The following is a 27,331-nucleotide window of genomic DNA, read 5'->3' as shown; positions in this document are numbered from 1 at the left end:
TGTTTATTATCATTCTCACTTGTAGCTTCCTCTTCTTTTATCCCCAGCAGCTCCTGGCCTCCCCTATCTCTTCCCTGGTCCTTCCCCATGAGGCCATGGCCCTTTTTCGGGTGCGTTTCTTCTGTCCCTATTTGAAAAATTATGGGGGGGGGTGGCACCAATGCTCTTTCTGGCACAGGGCACCAAAAAGTCTAGTTACTGCTCTGGTTCAATGTGTTTGGTATACATTGTGTATATTATTTTAAGCTGTTTAATATACTAATATTGTCATTGTGTCATATGATACTGATATCTGCTAATTTGGTAGTTACCCCTAAAAATGCTTGCACTGCTCATAAATATTTAATTACAAAATTGCATGACTCTGGATCCTAACTTTTGGATAAATTTGTCCAGGTCTGCTTAGGATGTACTAGGAACAGATTTACTAAAAGGCAATTAGGGCGCTGCTAAAAGCTGTTTCCCCAAACTGCTGTTATAAGGAGGTAGTCAGTCTCCCGATTACAGAGAAACAATATATTAAGAACAGCGCTGGAAACAATATAAGTAATAAAAAATATATACAGTAATACTATTTAAAATCATATATGCTACAAAATATCTATTAAATGAATAAAACCAACTGGCATATGCAAATCATATGATAATGAACTTACAGACATATAAATATATGAAGCTGGTGATGGTATATCACAAATGGACACCTGAGTACTAGAAAATTCTGTACAGTTCTGATAAATCAATAGGGTCTGGCGGAATGAAATTGTCCAGCTGATTAAATGTTATTACCGGCTTGTGGCAACGAGGAATAGGATCCTACTTAGCGATGGTTCTGGTCTTTTGAGAGTCGAACGCAAGTGGTGGAATCCTTGGCCTGCAGTCCCGGTGAAATAAATGCTGGTATTCTAAATCCGGATAATGTCCCAAATCAGATAGGGAAGCTTCCCATATAGTAACCCTCTGTCCAGAGGTAGCCACCTAATGCATTTTACTGCCTCCTTGCAGATTTATCTGCTTAGGATCAGGGGTGTATCTAGGGGTCTGTGCGCCCCTGGCAAAATAATGGACTAGCACCCCTTCCCTCCATATTTTCCACCCATCAGTACACAGGGAAAGCGTTCAGACCCTGAAATGTTGGAGAGCCTGTCACTGACCCACGAGTGCCGAGCACAGCATCCCCGACACATGGTAGCTAGCTGAGAGCCGCCCTACTGCCACAATCTATCAGCTGTCATTGCTGGGGAATGAGCACTTTGCTGGAGACTTTTGTTTGTTCAGCAAAAGGGGAGAGAAGACAGATCTGCGTCCAGCGTTTAGTGATAAATGAGCCCAGCGAAACCCATTTATCTCCTGCTGGGAGCATGGACACAACAGCAGATTTGCGGAAGATGTGATGGTTTTGTAACCTGTCAGTGAGGACAGAGAGGCCGGCTCCTGTCCTTGTGACCCGCCTCCCTGGTACTTGTTCGGCAGCAGCTGTGTGCGGTGGGTGTGCTCCCGGCCTCCATGCATCCCCGCCCGCCGCCTAGCTGCTTAAATGCTCAGGCTCTGTGCAGTCACCGGGAACTCCATGCAGCAGGGATCTCCCAGCACAGCGGCTGCAGGGGCCGGCGGCAGTGACGTTACTGGAGGAAGGAAGAAGACTTGCGCCACTAAGCTACTACAGCAACACGTAGAGATTCCCCCAGTGCTGCTGGTACATTACACAGAACCCATTTACTACCTCCTCACCCACTACTCTCACCCCTTCTTTGGCCACTGGTGGCACTGCCAGATGGAACCCCTCCCTAGGTCAGCGCCCCTGGCGAGTGCCATCCTTGCCAATAGGTAGATACGCCCCTGCTTAGGATGTATTTAGGGTGAATCCGCCATTGACTTAACACTACCAGTGAATGAACATTTTCAGGTTTACTACAGTAATCTTAAATGTAATGCATACAATCTTAGATTAGATCTATTGACTGTTTTATTGATGTAAGTCATATTATTCATTTACTGGACTTGTCTGTTCATTTGCTAACATTTTGTGTTCATTCATTGGTAATCTCTGCACATCAGCTGTTTTTTGGTTGTAAAATTCTAACTATTCTTTTTGTCTTTAAACCAAAAATGTATTTTACACGTATACATAGTGATAATGATGGCACATGTCTCAAAAGAGTTCTTTTGTTGTATCTTCTGCATACACCATCCCATTAAATACGAGAATTCCCTTTACCGTTAATTCACTAGTCGATTCACCCTAAATACAGCTTACACAGATTCTCCCCAACTTGCATAAATGCTATGCTTCAGTATGCTTTACATAATTAGAAATGACCATGTTAGTAAATTACCAAATATGTACAGTGTAGTACATTTTTAAGTAAAATTATTAGTATTCGAATAATATGAATATATTATGCACCCTAGATATTGTAGTATACAGTACGTATAAAAAAATAATTCTCTGCCAAAATCTTTACCTTTTCTCATATTTATTTACACATTATAATCCTCAACATTTAAGTAAATATAACATTTACACAGGTACAATGATGTTCCAAATGAACATGCTAATTGGCCACCATTGATAGTAATTGTAGTGCTTTTGATTACTTCAAATAAAATTGGCTGCTCCATTAGGACTCCACAACTAGTAGTGCATAGTAATGCAAATAATTCACCATGGTTTGAAAGGTGCTTTCAAAAAGGATCTGAGAAAGTAGAAAGGCTTTTATTCTACCTCTGAGTATCGTTCAAAGCATTAATAAGAAGTGGAAAGTGGGTTCGGTATATTTTGTCGACATTCATAATGTTAACAAGAGACTATCGACATGGTCATAATGTTGACATGCAGCATGTCGACATTGACCACATCAACATTCAATGATGACAAAACGTTCCTGGTGGTCTAGCGATGACTTACCTGGTACGGCGACTTCAGCAGTGTCTTCCTGCTCCGGTGCTCAGCTGAGGGTGTCTTATGACTGATCCTGCGGCAGTTCTGACGGTGAGTAATGCTAACCCCTAACCCTCCCCCTAGTGCCTTACCCTAGCTTCCTCTCCCGCAGCTTAACCCTAACCTTCCCCTATTGCCTATCCCCAACACTCCCCTCCTGTAGCCTAACCCTAACCGTCTTGTCCATGCAGAATGTCCACATTTCACATGTCAACATTTCACAAGTTCACATTGTGAACATGTCAATATTTTTGCAGATGTCAACATATTCCATGCCAACGTTCAACAATGCTGATATCTTAGCTTCGACATTGTGGTGTCGACATAATGACTACATAAAAAAGCATATGGTACCACTAACGCCTTGTCTCGATCCAGGGGTGTATTAACAGAGGAGGGGGGCCGCGTGCAGTCTCCGTCCGGGGCTCCCTCCTCTCTACCCGGCGGCCAGCAGCACACTGAGCACTACAGTAGAGTCTGGGCACTAGTCTGTGCCAAAGTCTACTACGCATGCGCAGGTCACCGGGGAATTGGCGTGGGAGCCATTTTCCCAGTGATCTCCCTACTGCGCATGCGCAAAACACCGGGAAAATAGCCGCAGTGGCCATTTTACGAGCGATTTGTACAGCGCTGCTAGCGCCGACACGGGACTCCGGAGTGGTAAGCATTAAATAAATTGGTGCAGGGGGTACAGTGTGGACCATCCTTGGACACATGGAGCCGTGTGCACCGTACACTCTGCACCCATTATAGATACGCCACTGCCTAGTTCGGGCTTTCGCTCCAAAGTAGATGACAGAGCAGGGAGGATATTGAGCAGGGAAGCTACCAAGAGGCCATTGGCAACTTTGAAGAACTTCCTTTTATGGATGAGACTGGTCGGTTTGTGCATGTAACAACTATCTCACAAACTTTACACTAAGCTGTCCTGTACCACAGGGTGGCAAGAAAGAAGTCTCTTCTGAAAAAGTGGTCAGTCTCATTTACAGAAACACTTGGAAGATTCTGATATCACGTGGCAAAAGGTGTGGTGAGATGACACCAAAATAGACATTTTTGAAATGAACTCCAAGTGCTATTTTAGGTGAGAACCAAACACAGCACACCGCCTAAAACACACCACGGGTCCAGTGTAATGCGAGCTGCAGTCGCTGCGGTAAGTCCTGCAAGTCTTCCCATATTTTTAAAGCGACAATCATATAAAAGACAAAACCAAGCTGGTTTAGCCTTTAAAATGATTGCCGCTTTAAAAATACAGAAAGACTCGCAGGAGTTCCCGCAGTTGCTGCAGCTCGCAAACTATTACATGAGCCCCCATACCTCTGGTGAAGCATGGCAGCAGGAACATTACGATATGGGGTTGTTTCTCTTCAGCAGTGACTGGGAAAATGTTCACAACTGAAGGGAAGTTGGATGCTGCCAAGTACACCTAAATTCCTGAGGAAAACCTGCTGCCCTCTGCTAGACAGCTGGAGATGGACAGGTCACCTTCCAGCACGACAACAACCCTAAACATACCGCCAAGAATATAGCACAGTGGCTTAATGATAGGTAGATGAATGCCATTGAGTGCCCAAGTCAGAGCCATGACCTAAACCTGACAGAAAATCTGTGGATGAGAGTGAAGAGAGCCATCCATCGCTGCTTACCACAAAATTTGAGTGAACTTGAACAATTCTGTAAGGAAGAATGGACAAATATTCCCCATGTAGGTGCTGAAATCTGGCAGAGGCATATTCAACTAGATGACTAATTGCAGCAGAAGGTGGCTCTGCGAAATATTAAATCAAAGGACTTATCACTTTTTCAACAAAGTTATTCTAGTTATTCATTTTTTACTCATTTTCCAAACTGTTGCAGAAAAGTGTAAATAAAGCTAGAAAAAATTTGATTTAATTTTTATTTTCTGGGTGTAATATGACAAAAGGTAAAGATTTTGACAGGGTATGATGATTTTCTCTAGGCACTGTATGTAAATACAGTACATTGAATAATGCAGTAGAATATAATGCATCTCAGTGTGCAGACTCTAAAAAATCATTACAGTTTGAGACAAGAACTAAATACAGTAAGTAATACATTTTATTAAAAGAATAAACAGCAACAAAACAAAAAAACAATACAATTTTCTTGCCAGCAAGTGAGCAGTGAGTTTTGGCTTATATTTTACCTGTTTACAAATAGAGTTTTAATCTGCCTTTCACATAACTATTCAACTTGTGTTCCAGATCGACGTCCGCAGTCTATCAACTGAATGCAAAATGCATATTCACCAAGTTGAACACTGGTTCAGATGTCGAAGGAACCAAGACAGACCAAACATAACTAAGAAATTCTGTGAGGCAAGGTGAGATGAGGAAGTCCTAACTGCAGTGCACAGTACATTGTCAGACAGTAAATTGTCTTTTGTCACTTGCCTAGCCATGGTCTTCTGTGTAAAAGTGCCATACTACAAAGATTTTGCACCGTGTCTGGCCCAATTCTTGTCAACAAACTCTTATAGGGCCAGAAGCACCCCTGCAGTATTGCTTGGACGGCCTTAGGACACACCGTGCAGTATGTAGAGCAGCTCGGAATGTCCGGTCAGCACTACACTTTCTCCTGCAGGAGGCCCCGTTTCATTGGAGGAGATGTACTAAGCTCTGAAAAGTGATAAACTGGAGAGTGATAAACAACCAGCCGCTCACCTCCCAACTGTCATGTTACAGGCTGTGTTTGAAAAATGACAGTTAGGAGCTGATTGTCTGGTGGTTTATCACTCTCCAGTTTATCACTTTTCATAGCTTAGTACATCTGGCCCCTTCTTATGTGTTTGGGGTGGGGCCGGCACAGGTCATGGGTGAGCCTTGCTTCAGCGCCGATACTGTATAAAGCAATAAACAAAAACATTTACTAAAATTAAAAAATTACACAATGCAACAGATCAAAACAATATGGACAGTTATGAAGGAAAAAGGGACAAGGGAATGTGGGTCCTAAATAGGGAATGTTTCTTATATTATCAGGAGGTATGCAGTTGGACCTGACTACATTTTGTCATTGCAACTGAAAGGTCTATTATTGCCAAGATATAATAATTATAGTAGTAGGTTTAGTAAAATAGAATAGTGGCGTACAGTGTAAACAACTGTCAAATGATTAACATTGCTGCTCTATGTTTTCTAGCTGGAGATTCATCATGTACTTCATTTCATTCCTTACTGGCATTGCTGTATTAATTGATGTGAGTATACATAACCTGACTGGGTATAGTCTGTGTAAGCAGAGTGACATTCTGCTGATTGCGCGTGAGTGAGAAAACACAAGGGCTGGTTCAGATGAGGTGCAAACTCATATTCTGTCATTAGAGGAAAAGTTTCAGTGTAGGTTATAGCACCTACAGCATAGTACACTGACAATATCCATGGCTTTCCTGCTGCTGCTGGTGTATGCAGTTGGATTGCTCATTGCAGGTAATCACATTCATTCGGAAGGATACTGTAGTCACTAGGTTCTTTTTGAAGACATTAAGAGATATTTTACAAACTTCAGTACTCTTATTCCACATATAGCCAATAGACTACAAACATGTTGATGCATAATATGGTGTTGTAAAGCAGTTTATTGTTTTAAACTTTACAGAAGTTAAACTACAATTATTTTTTATTTTGTACAATTTATTGAGATTGAAGGCCTGATCCGGAGGTGCACGCTATTGCAGCCGTGACAGCGTCATTTGTCTTTGTGCTAATACGGCAGCCAATGTTATTTTAACAGAGATGCTGTAATGCTAATCCGCTGTTGTGCGTATTAGGACACACCATCGGACGCATAGGTTGCGCCATCCAACATTGCACTAGGCTTGCCGACATTTAGCTTCCTCCTGTTCGGAGGGAGCTGTCGGGCTTACACGACGGGGGGCATGACACTGACAAAGGGTGCTGGGCCCGGCAGCTGATGCATCATTAGGGGCGGAGCACAGGACGTGGCCCTACACCCTCTGCACAATGCAGAGATTAATGGCATTGTGTAGCAGGGGCAATCGTGTCACTGCCCCCACCCGCTACTGGGGTTTATACTTTTAACCGCAGGGGGGGTGGACACATCGCTGGGGGCGAAGAGGCTTGCCTTCCTTTCTGGGGGGCCGGGAGTGGCACACGATTTTCGGGAGGCTCTCGACCGAATTTGGAGGTAGGCAAATATGCATTGCACCCGCCCTATGGAGCCGCAGATTATCAGTAAGAACATTGCTGTCAGCGACATGCCCGCGTCTGGCTAGCCACCACCTGTTAACACCCAGAATGGCCACCGAAATTGCATCTCTCTGTGTTCCCATTTTTTCTGCAGCACTAGGCAATAACCGTCGGGATGCATGAGCAGTGCGACTCAGGAGATAGTATTGTGCATTATCACAGTACCAGCTCTTAATAATAACGGACTGTGGGCCTGTATAGAGATGTGCACTAATGCCATCGCAGCTGCGATCCCGTACGTAGGTGCTGTGAGAAAATATGTCAATGATTCAGGTGCCGAGGAATGTATGGAGACACCAACCTGCAACGTTGCTAATCCAAGCACCTGAGTACTAGAACATAGCATCAGTTGCAGATCCTTCAATAATCAGACTTCCGAGTAACCCTGTAGTCGTGCAGAAAGGCTGTGTGTACTGAGACACCGCAGCCACTTTCACTGCATTTGGGATCGCAGATGCAGGATGTGACATGCCCAGAAAATGGACGCAACACGCCTGCGTTCTTTGCCTCCCCTTCCCGTTACCTCCAAGAAATGCTCTCTGGCTGTCAGTCACACTGCAAGTAAATAGTTGCTACCAGTAAATATCTGCTGTGAGTGGCTACAGTAATGTACCTTGACGCATGCTCCATGCGACTCAGACACATGCGCAGATAGCCGATTATCACATACTACGTACATGACTGAGTCAGGCCCTGTGTCCTTAGGATCCACATCAGCTACAAAACGACAATATATGTTTTGGATAACCATTCTCACTTTTTTAAATGACCGGCAACGTCTGACATCACTAGCCCTATGATGGCGACTGATAACAATTACTAATATTATGTAACAAAAAATACAGCATTTTTGGTTTTGAGGAAATGAATGGTTACAAGAAAACTTATTATAGTTCAGATGCTCTCACAGTTTGGAGAATATACTCCTAAGACTACCTAAGTAGTAACTGAGTGTTGATCAATATCTGAACTTCAGAGTGCTCATATTATAGTGAATCTAACTTCTTTAAAAACACTTAATATAACCTATGCCAGGGCCGCAACTAGGGGGGGGCTAGAGGTGCATGTGCACCGGGTGGGGATTGCGGGGGGGTGAAAAAAGCTGACTCAGCCATCCGGCGGCCATCCAAAAATGGCCGCTGCCAAAGAGGAGACAAATGCTAGAGGTCCTTACTGGACCTCTAGTGTCTGTTAGCAGAGCGCAATGCACACAGCATTCCCGGAAGTGCCGGGAACGCTGGCGCTACAGGGAGAAGATGCTGAAAGCTGCATCTTCTCCCGTGAAATCCCCTGGCAACGAGCATAAACCCCCTGGAAACGAGCATAAACCCCCCTGGAAACGAGCATGTAACCCCTGGCAACGAGCATGAAACCCCTGGCAACGAGCATGGCACCCCTGGTAACGAACATGGCACCCCTGGTAACGAGCATAAAACCCCATGGCAACGAGCATAAAACCCCATGGCAACGAGCATAAAACCCCATGGCAATGAGCATGTAACCCCCTGGCAACGAGCATGGCACCCCTGGCAACGAGCATGAAACCCCCATGGCAACAAGCATGTAACCCCTGGCAATGAGCATAAACCCCCTTGTAACGAGCAGGTAATTTTAAACTACTTAGAAGTCTTATTGTGGGATATAAAATGGTGTCGGGCAAATATGTAAGTAGCACTTTGGTAATAGGCATTACAGTGTGTGGAATAATGTGTAATGGGCATTATCGTGTGTGGAATAATGTAAGGGGGAGATGTATTAACGGCGACATCGCCGTTGCGGTACATCCCCCCCGACTTCGAGTACATACCGCGGTTCATTACCGCGGTATGTACCAAGGATTTCGCAAAGGACAGCCCTCTCGATGAGAGCTGTCCTTTGCGATGCGGCCGGGCAGAGGGACTTCCGGGTTGAACACCCAGAAGTCCTTCTGTGCATGCGCAGAAGGACGCGGGCCGCGGGGGCTCATGGGAGGGATCCGATCGGATCCCTCCCGGCCCCGAGCATCGCGCTAAGAAGCCCATAGGCTTCTATTGGGTAACGCCTCCTGAAGGTGGCGTTACCTAGCGACGCATTCTGCTGCTTAATACATACGGGGAATGCGGTAAAACCCCCGAAAACGGCATTTTCGGGGGTTTTACCGCATTTTGCCGTTAATACATCTCCCCCTAAGTCACTATACCAGGGACGTCTGAGTAGTGCACTGCCTTATGGAGGAGCAAGGACAAAATCCAGGTACAAGAAGGGAGGGGGCGCAAAATTGCTGCCTTGCACCGGGTGACGGATATCCTAGTTTCGGCCCTGCCTATGCTCTAATAAGCAACCATTGAGTTTTGGCTATTAATACCTCCACTGAAAAGTGAAATCTAATACTTTTAAACTCCCTAATGGTTGAGGTCTGTCACTCTGCCCCCCCCCCCCCCCTAATAAATTTCTAACAATTAAAAACCTTAAATAAATGATGACACCTGACAACCAGAGCCCTATTATGCCTTTGGGGGGCCAGGGACACTTAAGACAGGGGCACCCTCCCCCTCTTGTCAGCACCTCTCCCCTAGCTGTGTCCGCTCCGTGTGTTCCTCCTCCATGAGGCAGCAGCGCAGGGCCTAACGGCACTCCTGCAGTGGGGTCAGACTTGGAAACCTCCTCTCGGGCAGCACTGGGAACGATTGTGTTTGTCTCCAGCTTCCGCCGCCAGCAGCTCTGGGTCAGAGCTGTTGAATTTTACAGCCTATTGGGATGGCGGTCACAATAGGCTGTAATAGGAACTGGAACAGGCAGGCTCCGTCTCCTGTGACGGGGACAATGGTGTGAGGCACCATCTCCCCTTTAACATTCAAAAACTCAATTGCCATGTCCGAGAAAATGAATAATCCAGATACAAAGCAAGTGACGTATCCAAATGACAAAAAAACCTAGTCAAAGGGTGGGATGTATTAACAGGGAAAATGCGGTAATACCCCCCAAAAATACAATTTTGGGGGGTTTTACCTCTTCCCCATATGTACAAAGCACCAGAATACGACGCATTCCGGTGCTTCATCCCAGTTGGTAAGGCCTCAGGTGGTGTTACCCAATAGAAACCTATGGACTTCTTATCGAGATGTTTCCCCTTGGGAGGGATCCGATCGGATCCCTCCCATCACCCCCGCGGCCTTCTGCGCATTTGCAGAAGGACGCCAGGGGGACTTCTGGGTGTTAAACCCGGAAGTCCCTCTGTCTGGAGCCATTGCAAAGTACAGCTCTTATCGGGAGAGCTGTCCATTGCAATATTCTAGGTACATACTGAGGTAATGAGCCGCGGTATGTCCACGAGGACAGGCGGGATGTACCACATTGCAGATGCGATGCTTAGTACATCCCACTCAAAGTGATAAGTCCTTAGCAGTAGTGACTCAAGAGGCTGGGCTGAATTTGGGTGCCTCTGAACTACATAATACATATAAATCCTTACATACAGTAGTATGTCCTGGCAATAGGTGTTTGTTAATTTGGATCGAGGACACTAGGGCTAGCTGTATAGGTTGGAGTATAAATGAAGCTAAGTTGTTTAATACTGCTGTTACTTATGCAGGTTTACGAGGAGCAAAAGACGGATGCTGGAGAATGAATACCAGCAGTTGCAGCAGAATCTAGAATCTTCAGAGATACCTCTGAAGCCTGCCTAATAATACTATAGTGCCCTGAACCTAATGCCCAGGGTCACTTGCTATTAGTGCAACAGACCTGAGGCCTAACTAACCCCACAGGCCTATTGCCTGAATAACCTGGTGGTCTCGGGAGGGGTTATTTATAAATATGCCTCACAGATGGATGACCTGTTATGCTTAGAGAGAGAGAGAGAGAGCTTTGTTAGCTCTTTTACTTCCCCCACTAGCAGCACTCTCCGGTCCTTAGCATCCTTCTTCTACCGCTGGCCAGTGGCGCTGAGTCTTTTTCTCTGCCTTCAGCCGACAACTTGCATCTTCTTTCTTGACCGCGGCGTCTTCTGCCCTCTCCCATCACAGCACCCTTCTCAGCTCCCCTTGCTGCACAGCATCCCTCACCTATTACAGCACTCCTCTCAGCTCCCCTCACAGCACTCCTCACCCATTACAGCACCCCTTTCCGCTCACAACGCAGCTCCCTTCACCCATTACAGCACCCCTCTCAACTCCCCTCAAACATTGCACCACCCCCCACAGCACAGCTCCCCTCATAGTACAGCTCCCCTAACAGCACAACACACCTCACAGCTCATCTCCTCTCACAGCATACCTCCCCTCACAGCACAGAACCCCACAGCACAGCACAGCACCTCCCCAAAGCACACTCACAGCACAGTGCACCACTCCCTTCCCGTGAGAGTCCTTGACGGCATTTTGAATTTGGTGACCATGCTGCCACCCGATTGGCTGCCGGTCCGTGAGCTGCGATTGGTTCCCGGCTGGCACCAATTTTAAACAGAAGTCCACAGCCACTTGTTGTTCAGCGCTGGGACACTGCCAGACCCAGTGCCAGCCTCTGAAGTGAAGTGCTGCCGGTATGAAACACAGGCACACTTCAAGCACTGACTACACCCTGACTGCCGGTGGCACTGCCGGGCAGCGCTCCTGAGTGCCATGCTTGCCAAAGGGTAGATATAATGGAACTGCGATGTTCAAATTTGGCAAAGGACATGTGTTGACCATGCCACATGTGCATGCCAATGGAGTCTCAAAACATGAGATACACTGGAGGATTGTGTAACTTTGCTTCGGCCCCCATGATGACATCAATCTGGGTGCATAGATGCCACACAAGAGCATTAAGTGGTGGAAAATGTACTTTGTGGCAGACGTGTATGCCATCAAATTTCAAAACTATGTAAAAAAGTAATTCATTAGCCGCACTAAATCGATAAATTATCGATGGTGAATTTATCGCTGGTTTTGGTGAGATATGTTTGCCTATTCCGGCAATGCTCGCTCCCTTTTTTCACCAAATCCTATTACAAAACAGGCGAAAATACATATGTGCGATAATTGTTCATGTGGAAAATCTCTCCACACTTTGGGAAATCAGTCTGTAGTCCCAAAAAAAGCATAACTGACATAGGAAATCAATATAGAAGTGCATTAATAGCCGTAATAAAAGTATTTTTGGTTCTTAAATTGTGTTAATTGGCGTTATATACGTTTTGCATAAGTGTTGAAAAATTGTAAAAAAAACTATATTTTTATGAGAAAATAACTGCTGGACGTAAATTGGGGGTGCATTAAAATGGGTTCAAGTATATTTTTGTTTCTATAGAGTGCACCTTTAAAAAATTTTAAAACTACACCTGCTGCAGCCCCCTGCAATGTATAAAACATCTGTCCCATCCATACAGCCCCCCAAAATACCAGGCCCACTACTTTAAACCCATTTTCCGCTACTTTTATTTTTTTCGACCCAAAATTGAAATGTCAATTTAATTTTTGACCAAATTTTTTTAAAAAACCTTTTTGGCTAATTTATCATTAGGGGGCATGTCGGGGTATCCAAAGGGTTCTGACATAAATCCCCACATTTTTAGCCAAAAATATAGATTTCCCATTTTGTTTTCATCTGCTCTGAGATAGTGAAAACTTATTATTGCCGGTTTCTGTCTATGCAATTATCCCACATGCAATAATTGAATTGCGCGAATTCGAAATTATCCCGAAAGTGATAAAACGGGGCTTATCGCGTCTAATTGAATCCGGCCCTAAATGTTGAAGAAGCTTAGCCAGGCCAACACCACTTGATTATGGAAAGAAGAAAAATTGGTGCCTCCATAAAGGGAACAATGGGGTTTGTCTTTTTTGCTGTCTTTACCCAAAGTTTCAAATATGTGCTTGCTTTGTCATACCACAATTTTCACATTCGTGGGTCCCATTGAATTTTTATGATCCTCATATCTGATTAGTCAGGATTTCAGACTTATCAAAAAATCCTGCTGACCTTGCATTACGTGTGCAGTGAAAAGTAAAAAAAATCAGAGGATCTGTTGTGATCTAGGATAAGTCTGAATTGGACACAAATTCGGTTTATATGTGGATAATAGCTGGTAATGCAGATTTAGCAATAAAGCCTTTCATCTTCATTTTACATAAATATCTATTAGTGTATGTGCACAAGTTTAAAAAGAAAAAACATATAAAAGATTATTAAAATCATAATGAATACATATGTCATCAGTTCAATTTTTTGTATTATAGCATTGTCACCTCAAACTCGCCGGATAGTCAGTATAACAAATCACACATAAAAACAGGACAGGGACGTACAAGGTCTATGAAGAAGGTGCAGGCATGGGACAGGCTATAGAGAGAGTAATGCCCATGAGATCAGAATTTACTAAATTGTTGTTTTCTTTATATACAGTTATCACAGACAAGCACTGGACAAGATGTTTCCTACATGGATTTATGTACAATAACTTTCTAATGTTTCCATTTCTCATTAATTATTTGAAGATTTCCTATACACTATTGGTTTCAATGTGATGTGTTTGACCTAAGTTGTGTTTTGCAGACCCTGTCGCCTATTACTCAGCCTCTGCTGGGTCTCTCAGTATGTTACCTGTAAAGCAGTGGCAGTAATAGTCTTTATTTATTTGTGTATTGTTTAGAAGCCATGGTTTTGGGACCAGAGAGAATTCTGGACAAATTATCCCTATCAGGTGAGAGTCACACGATCTGCTAATGAAAACAACAAACAACAAAAAAAAAATTATTATTTTTTTTTGAAGAAGAAAATAACATTTTTTTCTATGCATGTGATGGAATTATTGAGTCAGAGTTGTAGATTTACTAAAGCTTTTAAAAATGAAAAGTGGAGGTGTTACCCATAGCAACCAGTTATTAGCTATCGTTTCTCTGCTGCATCCTTGAAAATGATAGATGTAATCTGTTTGGTTGTTATGGGCAACACCACCACTTTTCTTTTTTACAAGCTTTAGTAAATCTACCCCTGAGTGTTGGTTTCATGGGGCAGATGTATGAAGCTTTGGGAAGTGTTAAAGTGCAGAGTGTTAAACGACCAACCACTCAGCTCCCAGCTGTCATGTTACAGACTGTGTGTGAAAAATGACAGTTGGGAGCGGATTGGCTGGTCGCTTATCACTCTGCAATTTATCACTTCCCAGAGCTTCATACATTTCTCATAGAGAAATGGGGTAAATTTACTAAAGGTCGGTTTGGGCTTTTTCCATCATTACTAAAGGCAAAACCAATGGAAAACCGATCAAAAAGCCAACTTTAGAACACTTTAGAACATCACATCAACAATCAATTTTTTTACATTGACAAAAAAGACTTACTAATGGTGGGTTTTTAAAACGACCAAAAATCTACCACAAAACGATGAGAAACCCATCCAAATAATAGACCTGCCTGTCAGGGGCGTCTTAAGAGAGGAGGGGGCCCCTCTTCTCTTCACGGTGGCTGACTAGAGTGTGCCCGGAGTCTACTGCGCATGCGCAGAACACCGGAAAAGTGGCCGCGGCAGCCATTTTCCGGTGTTCTGAGCAGCGCTGACACCCGACGCGGGACCACGGACAGGTGAGTTTAAGATAATATGGGTGCAGGGTGTACGGTGTGGGGCCCCCCTGGACCGGGGGCCCGTGTGCCCCGCACACACTGCACCCATTATACATACGCCACTACTGCCTGTGGCAGACGAGTTTGGGAGAAGCACTGTTCAGATCAATGTGATTCTGCCTATATATCATTTGGCTGAAATTTAATAGAAACAATTCCTAAATAAATTGCATGTATTTAAAATATTAATGATACTTTACTGCTTTTAATGCAGGTAGTGTCAGATTATATATAAGAAGTACAATGTAAAGCATGTGTTGTTTCTGCCACTTACATTAAAATGAGATTTTCCTTCATTAGTAATGTAATGATCTCACAAAGCAGAAAAAAAGCTAATAAGCCAGGTATCACAGAAGTACTACAGGACAGGCTACTGGCAGATAGAATGAGAACAGAGAAAGCAGTTTAATATCATTTGGAGGCACATGTGGGTGCATCTGATCACAGCATGTTTGGTGCAGTCTAGGCTGAGCGCTGTGCACTACAATTCTCATCATGATATGTTTACTGTATATGGTTATTTGTATTTTATATACTCTTCTAATATACTGTATATTTACATTCTTAAATATATATTAACTCATGTGCACCAGACGATAAATACAGACAATAATAATTACATCCAGTATATAGAGTAAGAGCAATTTTATCATACTGTTGGCCAACATGGGAAAATAGAGATATATTTCCCACTACGGCTCTAACTGTGTGGAGTTTGTATATTCTCCCTGTGCTTGCGTGTGTTTGCTGTGGGTGCTCCCATTCCCTCCCACACTCCAAAATCTTACTGGTAGGTTTATTGGCCTCCAACCAAAAAATAACCCTAGTGTGTATGTGTGATCTTGTGGTAGGGGATACACATCAGTCCCTGCCCACTGGAGCAGGGACTGATGTGAATGGCCAAATATTCTCTATAAAGCACTGCGGAATATGTGTGCGCTATATAAATAACTGGTAATAAACAATATCTATAGTCAAAACAGGGACCTAGGATGGAATTAATAATTTGTTACAGCTTGGATAATGCACAAGTAGGTACAAAGTTGCATAGGGAGCTGTGTTTTTTAAAGTGTTAGGGAATGAAGAAACTTTACATTTTTAAAGTGCATATTTTATCATGTTCCCCACATTGATGAATGTTCTCTGTATCCTTCTTCCCCTCTTATACAGCCATTGGAGTCCTCTTTGTACTGGTATTACATGCTACAGCTGGGATTTTACTCATCAATGCTCCTCACTTTAGCTTTTGATGTAAAAAGAAAGGTAAATGTGTCTCTATTATAACTATATGTCTGTCTCTGGTTCAATATAAACACACTAGTAAAGAGACCTGGCATATGCTGGGTCTTCTCAATCGGCCACCTGCTCTAACACAACCCTACCCCCACTCATTCCTGCTCCATTTGATACTGCGTCTGCCTCCCAGCATTTAAGCCATACAGTGCGACTGGCCAACTCGGCCAATGCAGAAATCCAGGACAAGCCAAGAACCACATCCATGACTGCATTACACATGTAGGCCATCACGTCTCTACATAAATCCACTAAGGGTAACAAGTCTAGCCTAGGAGACTGTAAAGGTGCATACACATGGTCAGATATGTCAGATGAACAATTCAACGACTGAACGATTGAACGATTTGCCAACGATTTAACAATTTTTGACTGTATTAAAATGACTGGAAATCGTCCAAAACTGACTGCAAACACATCAGATGTCAGATATCGTTATCTGACAAACGGGAACGCGCATCGTTCATCGTTGCACACATGTCAGATTTTCCTTCAGATATGAACGATTGAACGATTTTTAAAATCGTTATCATTCAGATCTGAAGAAAAATCTGACCGTGTGTATGCACCATTACCCTTCACTGAGCTGCTCAGTCCATTTCTCCGCCACCTTATTGGCCCAGGGTGCTGCAAGACTCCCTGGGCTGTGAAACACCAGTGACAAAGATCGACTTAACGACCCTCTCACATTTCTTGTTCGAGCCATCCTTCAAGAACGCTGCATTGGGAATGGCAATAACAGTGGCCTTAGCCAGCTGAGTGATGGAGACATCCAATCAAAACGCGGCCTCCTATAGTATTTACCCAAATCCTCCTCGGAGAAGGAATAGGAGAAATTTAACCACTTCAAAATGAAAGGTGAAAAAACAGCATCTTTCTTTTGATGTTTCAACAAGGAACCCAAAGGAACATCAGATTCCACCACATCCTGGAGACCCTAAACCTTCTGGATTGCCAAAACCAATTCCTCCACTCCTTGGTGAGTGGTGGAATACCCCATCCCTGGAACAGGGTCTTTCAGATCTGAGCCCCTAGAAACATCTTCCTCCTCCATCCCAGATAAATCAGAATCCTCTGGAAGCTGAACCCATGCAGAGTTCTGACAAGTGTGAGGGTGGCCAGACAAGGTCGCCTCACAAAGCCTATCCGGTGATGAGGCCATGGAGGCCATTGTCTGCTGCATGGAACTAACCCAGGGAATAGCCAGCCTCCCTATTTGGGAATCAACCCCAACTGGATACTGTGGGGCTTGTGAGAAAAGGGGACCCTGTGGATGGGCCACTACAGAAGATGGGGGCGCAGAGAACTGGACACTCACTGGACACTGATGGTCTGACCTCTTCTGAATAAGCTCTGAAATGGAGCACACCAACTCCTTCATCCAGGCAGGTTGTACCATCTCGGCTGCGACCTCTCCAGACAAATGCACAGCTTGGTCCCCTGCAGCGCAAGATGCACAGTCAATTACACATAGGCAGAGCAGGAAAGCTAATCGCCTGGCAGGTACCAACTTACAAAAATCTAAAAAAATGAAAAAAGAAAATCCCCTTAATAAGGGATTGCCTTCCCTCAACTGGTAAGGGTCGTGAGGATAACATCTGATAAATCTGCTTTACCTGAAGCCCTAAGAAAGATGGGGGACAATTTTCCTGAGCGTGGCTACAAAAAAGAAGAAATTGACGAAGCCATACAATATACTGGTTGTGTGCTGGTTTATTTATTTATATATATATATATATATATATATATATATATATATATACATAATATAACAGTGGCAGCTCCAGAGGCTTGCCATATCATCCCTTTATTTCACATGTGAAGTACACCAGTTCTGTTACTGATTAAAACCAGGTGAAATGGAGACTGGAAGTCAGCTATCCACAGAATCTGTGTAATTCATATGCGTGTAGGAAAGAGACAGCTCCTCTCAGACAATCTCGGCTGGGATGGCGCGATGTTGGACAAAGAGCTCACTGATCACTATTAAACTGCCTCCCGCATCCCACAGCAGTGTTCACAGGAGAACTCCACATGAGCAATGCAAAATAAAACAAAATAACTTACAGTCGTAGGGAAAATGGTGCCCACTCCTTAAGCAGAAAAAAATTGAAGCTCTATAAAGCTCTATGGTCTAGGATGTATCGTGGGGGGAGGAGTTAGCTCACAAAGTTTAGTTTGTTCTTGTGTCTGCTTCTTGTATAGTGCCCTCTACACGCATGGCATCCATTGTCCCCCAGATAGAATGCAAAATAAAGGAATGTTATGGGCCACAGTTGCATACAATAAATATTGATCTCTCCCAGTCATAAAGGTATAGTTAGGTTATACAGGTTGAGTCTCCCATATCCAAATATTCCGAAATATGGAATATTCCGAAACACTGAATTATTTTGGCATGACTGAGATAATGAAACCTTTGATTTTTGATGGTTCAATGTACACAAACTTTGTCTAAGGCACAAATTATTAAAAATATTGTATAAAATTACCTTCAGGCTGTGTGTATAAGGTGTATATGAAACATAAATGAATTTCATTTCTGTACACAAACTTTGTTTGAGCCATAAAATTATTGAATATATTGTATAAAATTACATGCAGGCTATGTGTATAAGGTTTATATAACACATAAATGCATTCTGTGTGTATATTTGGGTCCTATTCCCAAGATATTTCATTATGGTATGCAATTATTCCAAAATACGGAATATTTCGTTATCCAAAATACCCCTGGTCCCAAGCATTTTGGATATGGGAGACTCAACCTGTATTTATATGGAAACGTTTGATACACTCATTGTACATACAGAAGGTTATTTGCAAAAGGCAAAATGCCAGCTGCGTAGTGCCAAACCATTTCTGGGTCTACCATTCCTCTGAGAACCTGGGTTTGCATAGCAAGATGGCTGTGTTTTGGAGGAGCACAGGAAGAGGGGGGTAGTTGGATGGAGTGAGGTCATTCAGAGATATTTGTGGAGCAGTGCAGGAACAATTTCCTGAAATTTGATAAAGGCATAGAGACATGGGAAATTTTTAGGAGTTTTAATTGCTATAGAGAAGCCCACAATTTCTACTCAATAAAGGACTTGAATTTGGCACCAGCTGAAAACTATACATTTAATGTCAATAGTTTTTATCCTCCAGTTTGACAGATAAGAGAAGTGCAGTATAGATGCACTTTGGGCAATGTAATACAACGTTTAACACATAAAGAAATATCACATGTAAGAAGTCAGTACCCATGTCCCCTGACTCTCATTATTAATTTTAGCCATAAATGATGCTTAACAGTAGCAGTATTTTAGGAGGAAAACTTATTTTAGTGAAATAAATGGTACTAAACTCAGGCGGTTGATCTCTGATGAGACATTTAAACTCTTGTACAGTGAGCGTCTAGAGATATATCACTAAGGTGCACTTTGAGTTTGCAGAGGAATCTTCCAATACCAGGGAATAGGCGTGTACCTCCACGTGTGTCCGATAGACAAAACCAAGAACCTTTTGGATGCACATCAGGAGTGGTCTGTAAATGATCTCCTCAGTTGGCAACAAAAGTGTAATCAAGTTATAATTCAGTGCACACGCAAACTAATTGTACAAAATACATGTAATCTAGCCATCTCTACAGTCAACTTGGTATACGAAAAAGACTGGAATAGTGTAAATCTGGGTTGACACCTATTTAATTACCCAATATCGGCTAATCGGCCCGATAATTGCATAGGTGTGCTTGCATGAGCGTTAGCCGATAAACAGCTTCAAATGCTCTTGAAACAGTCGGATCGGGAGGTCGCATCTTATGAGCTGCGCTAAAGATGGCGATGCCCGACCCCCTGATCCCATCAAAGAAAGTACACTCTTGGCTAAAAATCTGAACACACTGATCAGAGGATCAGAGAGTTGGGAAAACGCAGAGACCACCTTGATTTATGAGCCTCATAGTGAATGATGTGCTAGGTGTTTTATAAATAAACCAATTTGATATCATTTTAGTTATGCCTCCTTTGTCTTGTCTTTATTGATATGATCTTCTTGACCTATTGTTTGCAGGACCTCAAAGAGCAGATATTACATCACTGGGCCACCATCTTTCTGATAATATTCTCATATTGTGCCAACTATATCCGAGCAGGTACTTTGGTGATGCTTCTACATGATGCGGCTGACTACTTTATGGAGGTGAGAGAGGTGGTAAGGCCACATGAAAACAAAAAACAGAAGAAAGATGTACTGAAATAATACCAAAGTGAGATTTTATTCTAAAGTAATACAGTGTGGCAATGTTTGATGAGTGTGACTAAGATGAATATATATTTATCAGTTCCCATAATGTGCTTCCTGTTATGTAATTGCTCACTTCTCCATCCTAGTTACTGCAGTCAGAAACTGTATTGTGCACCCAGGGGTGATCCTTCACTGAGACAGTGCACCCACTGTTGTTAATTATAAGGATGCTATGGCTTACGGTGATCTTACGGTGATGGAAGTCCATTGTGATTTCTCATTTCCTAATATTTCATAATAATATATATAACATAATGCTTGTATACAGTATAATGCGCTCTGTGAAATATAAGGGTAAAGAATTTTCACTAGTTTGCCGTTTACTTCTTACAAATGCAATATTTATATGAATGGACTGTTCGCTTAGGCTCTGGTTTGTGTTAAGTGTGCTTTCTTATACTGGGTACACACTATACAATGTGTGTACCCAGCGACGGCACAATGTGACGGCACGATACATCGCACTGCCCGTACACACTGCATGATGCAGTGGACGACGGCGCGATATGTAGTTCATGCTGCATTTAGCAGCATGGCGTCGTTCATCTCATTATCACATCTGTGCACAGCAGATCGGATGATGCGATGAACGACCTGTGGGCATGCGCGATCGGGCGTACACACAGGGCCTGATTCAGAGCCGGACGCTGTTTGCGCTCGCTCGTTCAGAAAAAGGGGCCGGATATTTAAATTGAGCGCTCGCTCTTTGCGGTCTGTTGACGCCTCTATGTCCGAGGGAGCGAACGAAACATGCACTCGTTATTTTGTAAAGAAGCCCCCTGGCCGCTCGCATCCTACATCATCTCCGCTATTTATTAGATTAATCGAGTACATCAAAAGGCGTCTGAACTGCTTGCAGTGCTTGTGGTAGGATTTTCCTACCGCAATCATGCGAACAGTTCAGGCTAAGAGACGACCAAGTGACGTGGCCGATGACGCTGCTTTGTTAATTATGCACCCAATTAAACCGCCCGTTTTGACCGTTAGGCATGCCTGCGTTCGGATCACCACTCCCCGTTTTCAAGCACCTTCCCCTGTTACCACCCACAAACGCCTCATCCTGTCACTCAAATTAGCAGGCACTCGCTATTTTGAGAGCGCTCGATTTCCGACCGCACTGACTGGTTGGCGCATGCGCATTACGACGCATACACAGTTGTGCGAACATCGCTCGGAGCAGACGAGCGGCCACTTACGAGCGGCTCTGAATCAGGCCCACTATGCGATCTGCACGATATATCGTTTCGATCTGCATCAGAACGATATATATCGTGCAATGGATCACCTAATGTGTACCTGGCTTTAGGCATTTGCTTAATAAATGGCAATATCATGCACATTTCCCCTGAAGAAACGAACAGTGTTTATAGGTTGAGAAACGTGTCAAGAAGCGTAAACTGACCGCTGTGTCCAGACAGTAGTTTCCACAAACCACTACAAGCAGGATCGCAAATGGGAATTCCCCTTCCTGGACTCTAAGACCACGTCCCAAGAGCTACGAGATTCTGAAACACGGCTGCCGGAGGTGGGAGCTCCAATACAGGAGCTGGATTAGACCCCAGCAGGACTGCTAATTTAGAATCCCCCCTCCTGAATCCGAGCACCGCGTTCCAGGGGCTGTGAGACATCGATACACGGCCCGTGATCCGTTACTTGCCTCCGCCAGGATACACAGAACCCTTCCCAGGAGCCGAATTAGATCAGACAAGTGACATTGTCTGATGCACGGGCCTCTCTTAAGAGGAGCTGTATTGAACCCGGCAAGTCACGCCATGCACGGAGCCCCGTCTGTCTCCTTTTGTGAAAAACAGCTGGGGCCAATTATAGATATTTAATATAAGGAAAACATCAACGCACGGCTACTTATGACTATATAAACAGTGATTATTGGATAAATAGTATGCTTGTAATTGCCAGCAGTGCAGGAGTCACAGATTTCCCTACCATCGTTTTTCAAGTTGTATCAGCTGATTACTAATACAAGTTGTATCAGCTGATTACTTACAAGTTCTTACAGTGGATCAAGATCTTTTATAAGTGGTGAGTGCACTCCTAAATCCGCTTTTACATGATATGACTTTTTATTTTTATGTTTAATATTTTATTGTTTATAATTGTTATTTCCATTTCACAAATAGATATTTATCCAGTTTCATATTGGGATCCTGTGCTGTTATATACATCTGATTCATAAAGTGGCTTGCTGTATTTTAAAAGATATATTGTGGAATGATTGATATATATATAAAACAAAAGTAGTCCACAAGTGCTGCTAGAACTCAGGGCCTGATTCAGAGCCAGACGCTCCGACAAGAGCGCTCGCTCTGAATCAGGGCCCTCCTGCCTATTATTGGAGCGGCCTCCTGGCCGTTCGCATAGCTGTGGGTGACCACCCACAGCTTATGCGAGCGGCCAAAAAGATGGTCGCGATGGTCAAGACCATCGCAACCATCGGGCTTGCGACGAGACCCTGCGGTAGGGTCTCGTTGCCGCAAGTCCAGGAGTGCTTTTGGCTCTATCAGAGCCAAAAGCACTCCCACTGACATCACAAGTGATGTCAGTGGGACCGGCCCCAGACTGTACGCATTCCCAGCGCTCGCGAGCGGATCTGAATCAGGCCCTCAATGCGGATGTCTTGATTAAGGCGTCCTATGGCCCTGATTCAGACCCGTTCGCTGCCTCAGGCAGCTCGCAGGGTCTGTTGGCGTTTTTTTTTTTCTCCAGGCCGCTCGCAAAACTGTGGGTGTCCACCCACAGCTTGTGCGAGTGGGCTGGAGACCGTCGCGATTATCACGACCTTCGGGCTTGCGACGAGACCCTGGGGTAGGGTCTCGGCTTCCGCAAGCCCGAGTGGACTCCCTGCTCTAATAGAGCAGGACGTCCACTATTGACATCACTAGTGATGTCAGTAGGTCCTCCCACAAACGCCAGGCGTTCCTAAGGGAACACCTGCGTTTGTGCAGCCACTCCCCCTACCCGCCTACAAAACGGGGCGAGTTATCACTCACCATCGACAGCCGCCCCGTCTTGTAGTGAGCCCCGCAGCGACTGAAGCTCGGTCACTCGTCGGGGCTTGCGCATGCGCACGCCGGACGTGGCGCATACACAGGGCCCAAACATCGAGCCGCTTGTGAGCGCTGTGCGCTTGCGAGTGGCTCTGAATTAGGCCCTATATCTTTAAAAGATGAAGAACAACAAGGGGATTGTATATCTTATTTCTTCACTGGTTTACGGAAGGAACCTCTGGACTCTGGACCCTGTTTTAGTGAGATGCGTTCACATAAAGGTTTATTTAATTACCCCTTGTTTTTCTTTCCAGAGAAGAACAGTTTTCACACTCATTAAGAATCACACTCACCTGGGATATAAATCCCTATATGCACAAAAAAGTTTAGTTTATTCCCAAGGTCTCAATGGTATAGAATCCAAATCACCAGTAGTTCATTAATTCTTGAAAAAATGTTCTGCATCGTGATGTTATATAGGACTTGAACTCCTAACTTGATTATTGTCTACAGCACCTACTGAATCTGTTGCTGACAAACACTTAAATGACACCACTAAATGTCAGTTATAGATGATTATGGGCCTGAATCTGAGTCGCACACAATGCCAATTTTCACAGAGTTGAGTGATTTTATTTGCTACTGCGCTTGTGTGAAAATCCCTAAAAACTCCTACGGAGCATGTGTTGCGCAGTGTGTACGCACAAAGGCGCAGTTGCAATTAATATCAGAAATGTTTTGGGAGGGCAGGGGGTGGCTATTAATGCGTGCTAAATTGGTGCATCACATGGCCGTGTTATGAGAGTGTCGCGGGCGTGTCAGTGGCCGGATATGCAGAGGAGGCCATACTCAGACATAGAAACTTTACCTGCCATAGGACTGGTGAAAGCTGCAATGGTGCAACCAATGGTGGCGTTTAAAGATGCACCAATGGTATTAGAGAGTCTACAAAGTGGGCATCTCAGTCCTTGCACATTAATACATGTGGGTGGACAAAAGTGATGGACTATATAGCAGCATTTGCATAAGGTCGCAGGTGCATGACCACCAAAAGACGCAGCCGCTTACAACTCAGAATCAGGCCATATATGCATTCTTACCGACATTTGAAATGTGTTCTCCGGGAGTATCCTGGAGTGTAGATGTAGGTGGGCAGCGATGGGGGGACGTCATTAGGCCCTGTCCCCTTGTGGCAAAATTCCACGAATTGCGCACACTTGAATAGGGTGCGTAACCAAATGACGAGATTATCATATCATTCCCCATTCTACACACTTCACTAGGAAATGGGCGGGATGCTGGAAAAGTGCCTACTCTTCTGGAGGTGCGGGGGACTACCCGAAAAATTGTGCGTCTCCCGCAGGTTCCGGGAGTGTAGGCAAGAATGCCTATATGTAATATGAGAGTTATAGTTTCTAGATATAATTTAAATCATAGTAGCTTATTCATTAATTTACAGTTATGTTAATGTTACTTACGTATTACATATTCATTTTAGTGGTAGTGTTTCTTTATTAAAAAAAATAACACACAGATATAGAGAGGATAACAAATAACTCTTACACTAACTCCAGCAATTTCCTTCCTATATAACTACAACAAAACAAAGGTATCATGAATTTGTACTCCACACAATGGGGCTTGTTACAGAGAAATGTAGATTAGGCCCTCTAGAAGCAGCCTCTCAAACCATTCTCTGTCCTCCTCAGAAAGCAGTCCCCTGAGGTGGAGGCATGTGCTGACAGAACAAAGCCCCATTGTAACCCCTGCCTTCAGTCTCTCCTCCGCTCCCCTCCCTCTGGTGTGGGGCTAGACAGAGCACAGAAGACGTAGATGTTAACTAATTAATAGAAAGCAGTGAGACTTTGTCACTATAATAATAATATTTCAAATCATAATTATTATAACAACGTTAGTAACCTGGCAAGGACTTTCGTCACTTTATTTACATTTCAGTGACCAAAATAACTGATTGCTTAATTCATTGCATTATTGGAAACAATGATGTCTTAAGTGATAATTGGCAGCAAATAAAATTGCTGAGCATGACACTGTACATTATCATTGTAAGCTCTGCAGGAATACCTGGTGTCTGTGGTATGGGCCAATAATTATGCTAATGCAACCAGTCAGCCAGGTCACTGGGAACCAAGGGCCTGATTCAGAGCCGAACGCTCTGACCAGAGTGCTCTCTCTGAATCAGTGCCCTCCTCCCTGAAAATGGAGCGGCCTCCTGGCCGCTCGCATAGCTGTGGGTGACCACCCACAGCATATGCGAGCGGCCAAAAAGATGGTTGCGATGGTCAAGACCATCGCAACCATCGGGCTTGCGACGAGACCCTTGTGGTAGGGTCTCGTTGCCGCAAGCCCTGGAGTGATTTTGGCTCTATCAGAGCCCAAATCACTCCCACTGACATCACTAGTGATGTCAGTGGGGCCGGACTCAGACGGTAGGCGTTCCCATCGGAACGCCTCCGTCTGGCAACCACGCCCCCGGCACACCCACTAAAGGGGGCGTGCTGTCAGTCACCATCGACAGCACGCCCCCTTTAGTGCGAGACCCATAACGACGGCTTGGCCGTCGTTATTCGGGTCTCGCGCATGCGCACGACGGAGCTCCCTCCGTCGTGCGCATGCGCATTGGGGGAACATCGACCCGCTTGCGAGCGTCCCGCGCTCGCGAGCCGGTCTGAATGACCCCCCAAGTGTTTATGAAAACTTCACTCCAGTTAAGTCTTCAGTTCAGGATTAATTATGTTCTTGTTTCCATAGTACTGAAAGGTTGCATACTCCTAAATCTATATATACAGTGCATCCTGAAAGTATTCACAACGCTTCACTTTTTCCACATTTTGTTACGTTACAGCCTTATTCCAAAATGGAATAAAACATTTTTTGTCCTCAAAATTTTACACACAATACCCCATAATGATAACGTGTAAAAAGTTTTTTGAGAATTTTGCAAATTTTATTTAAAAAAAACACTAAAGGTGCATGCACACACACACAACGGTTTTGTAAATGAACGATTTTATTAAACGATTTTCGTTCATTTTTCCCTTGAAAAAATGAACGAAAATCGTTTACTAAAATCGTTCATTTACTAAATGTAATGAACGATTTTTTTTAACTACAAACGAATTTTGCATATTCCCTTAATGAAAATCGTTGAGTTGGTCAGTCTGAACTACAAAGTACAACGTGAACGCGCATGAACGATAATCCCTCTTTTTGAGAGGATCTGTGAAATTCTGTGATATAAATCTTGTTCTGAACACACCGAGACTGAATTGTTGGGGAGGAATCACAAGGATTATATAATATCTACTATTGGATTATAGGGTGATTTGCTATATTCCTCCAACCCTTTTGTTACACTTATGTGAGTTTGTAACTTATGTATTGACATGTATAGTCCTACTTGGCATTATTAACAACGATCCACGTGTAACAATTAAGGTGTGCTCATGCATCACTTTCTTTGAACACAGAATTTTAATAATAAAATTGACTATTCATTGTGATAGTGCTACATTTATGGTTGTGTTCTTGCTCTGACCTGTGCTGCGGTTATTCACCTTTCCCTATCTGATTATCTCTACAGCCATACATCACTAAATTGCCCAATCTCGTCTGATCTTGGAAGCTAAATGGTGATAGGCCTGGTCAGTACCTGGATGGGAGACATCTAGGGAATACCAGGTGCTGTAGGTTAAAAGAGAAATATATGGGATTCAGCAATGATCAGCAGAGCACCACAACCGTATTTTCTGTTTGTCACAATTTTGCTCATGTTTAAAAATACTGTAATTATTGACAACTATAACCAGTATACATCCATTGAGTTGGAAACTTTATAAATATTCAGCCAGAGGATCACCTCAAGACTTTGTTTCTTAACAAGGCCAACACACGTTTGAATAACCTTGCGGGGTATATGGTACCATATATTTTATGGATATATAATAAAAGTTAAATCTTAACTGTATTTAT

The 27,331-nt window shown here is 43.7% G+C and overlaps 1 protein-coding gene and 1 pseudogene across 4 annotated transcripts in view; both read left to right on the top strand.

Annotated features, from left to right (window-relative positions):
* The window catches only part of LOC148505425 (ceramide synthase 2-like), an 84,737-nt gene that overhangs the window by 35,408 nt on the left and 21,998 nt on the right, over positions 1-27,331 (top strand). For all 4 annotated transcript variants that reach the window (XM_088448258.1, XM_088448256.1, XM_088448255.1 and 1 more), the window contains exons 4-8: positions 5,170-5,288; positions 6,107-6,164; positions 13,784-13,834; positions 15,924-16,016; positions 20,100-20,228. In XM_088448258.1, coding sequence (XP_088304384.1) covers positions 5,170-5,288; positions 6,107-6,164; positions 13,784-13,834; positions 15,924-16,016; positions 20,100-20,228 — 450 coding nt within the window. The remainder of the gene's footprint in view (positions 1-5,169; positions 5,289-6,106; positions 6,165-13,783; positions 13,835-15,923; positions 16,017-20,099; positions 20,229-27,331) is intronic.
* LOC148505426 (5S ribosomal RNA) lies at positions 26,935-27,052 on the top strand (annotated as a pseudogene).

The sequence above is a fragment of the Taudactylus pleione genome, unplaced genomic scaffold (genome assembly GCF_031769625.1).
Source record: "Taudactylus pleione unplaced genomic scaffold, aTauple2 ptg000454l, whole genome shotgun sequence".
In the NCBI taxonomy this organism is placed as follows: domain Eukaryota; kingdom Metazoa; phylum Chordata; class Amphibia; order Anura; family Myobatrachidae; genus Taudactylus; species Taudactylus pleione.
The sequence above is the reverse complement of the archived record's forward strand: the minus strand, read 5'-3'. Positions and strand labels throughout refer to the sequence as shown.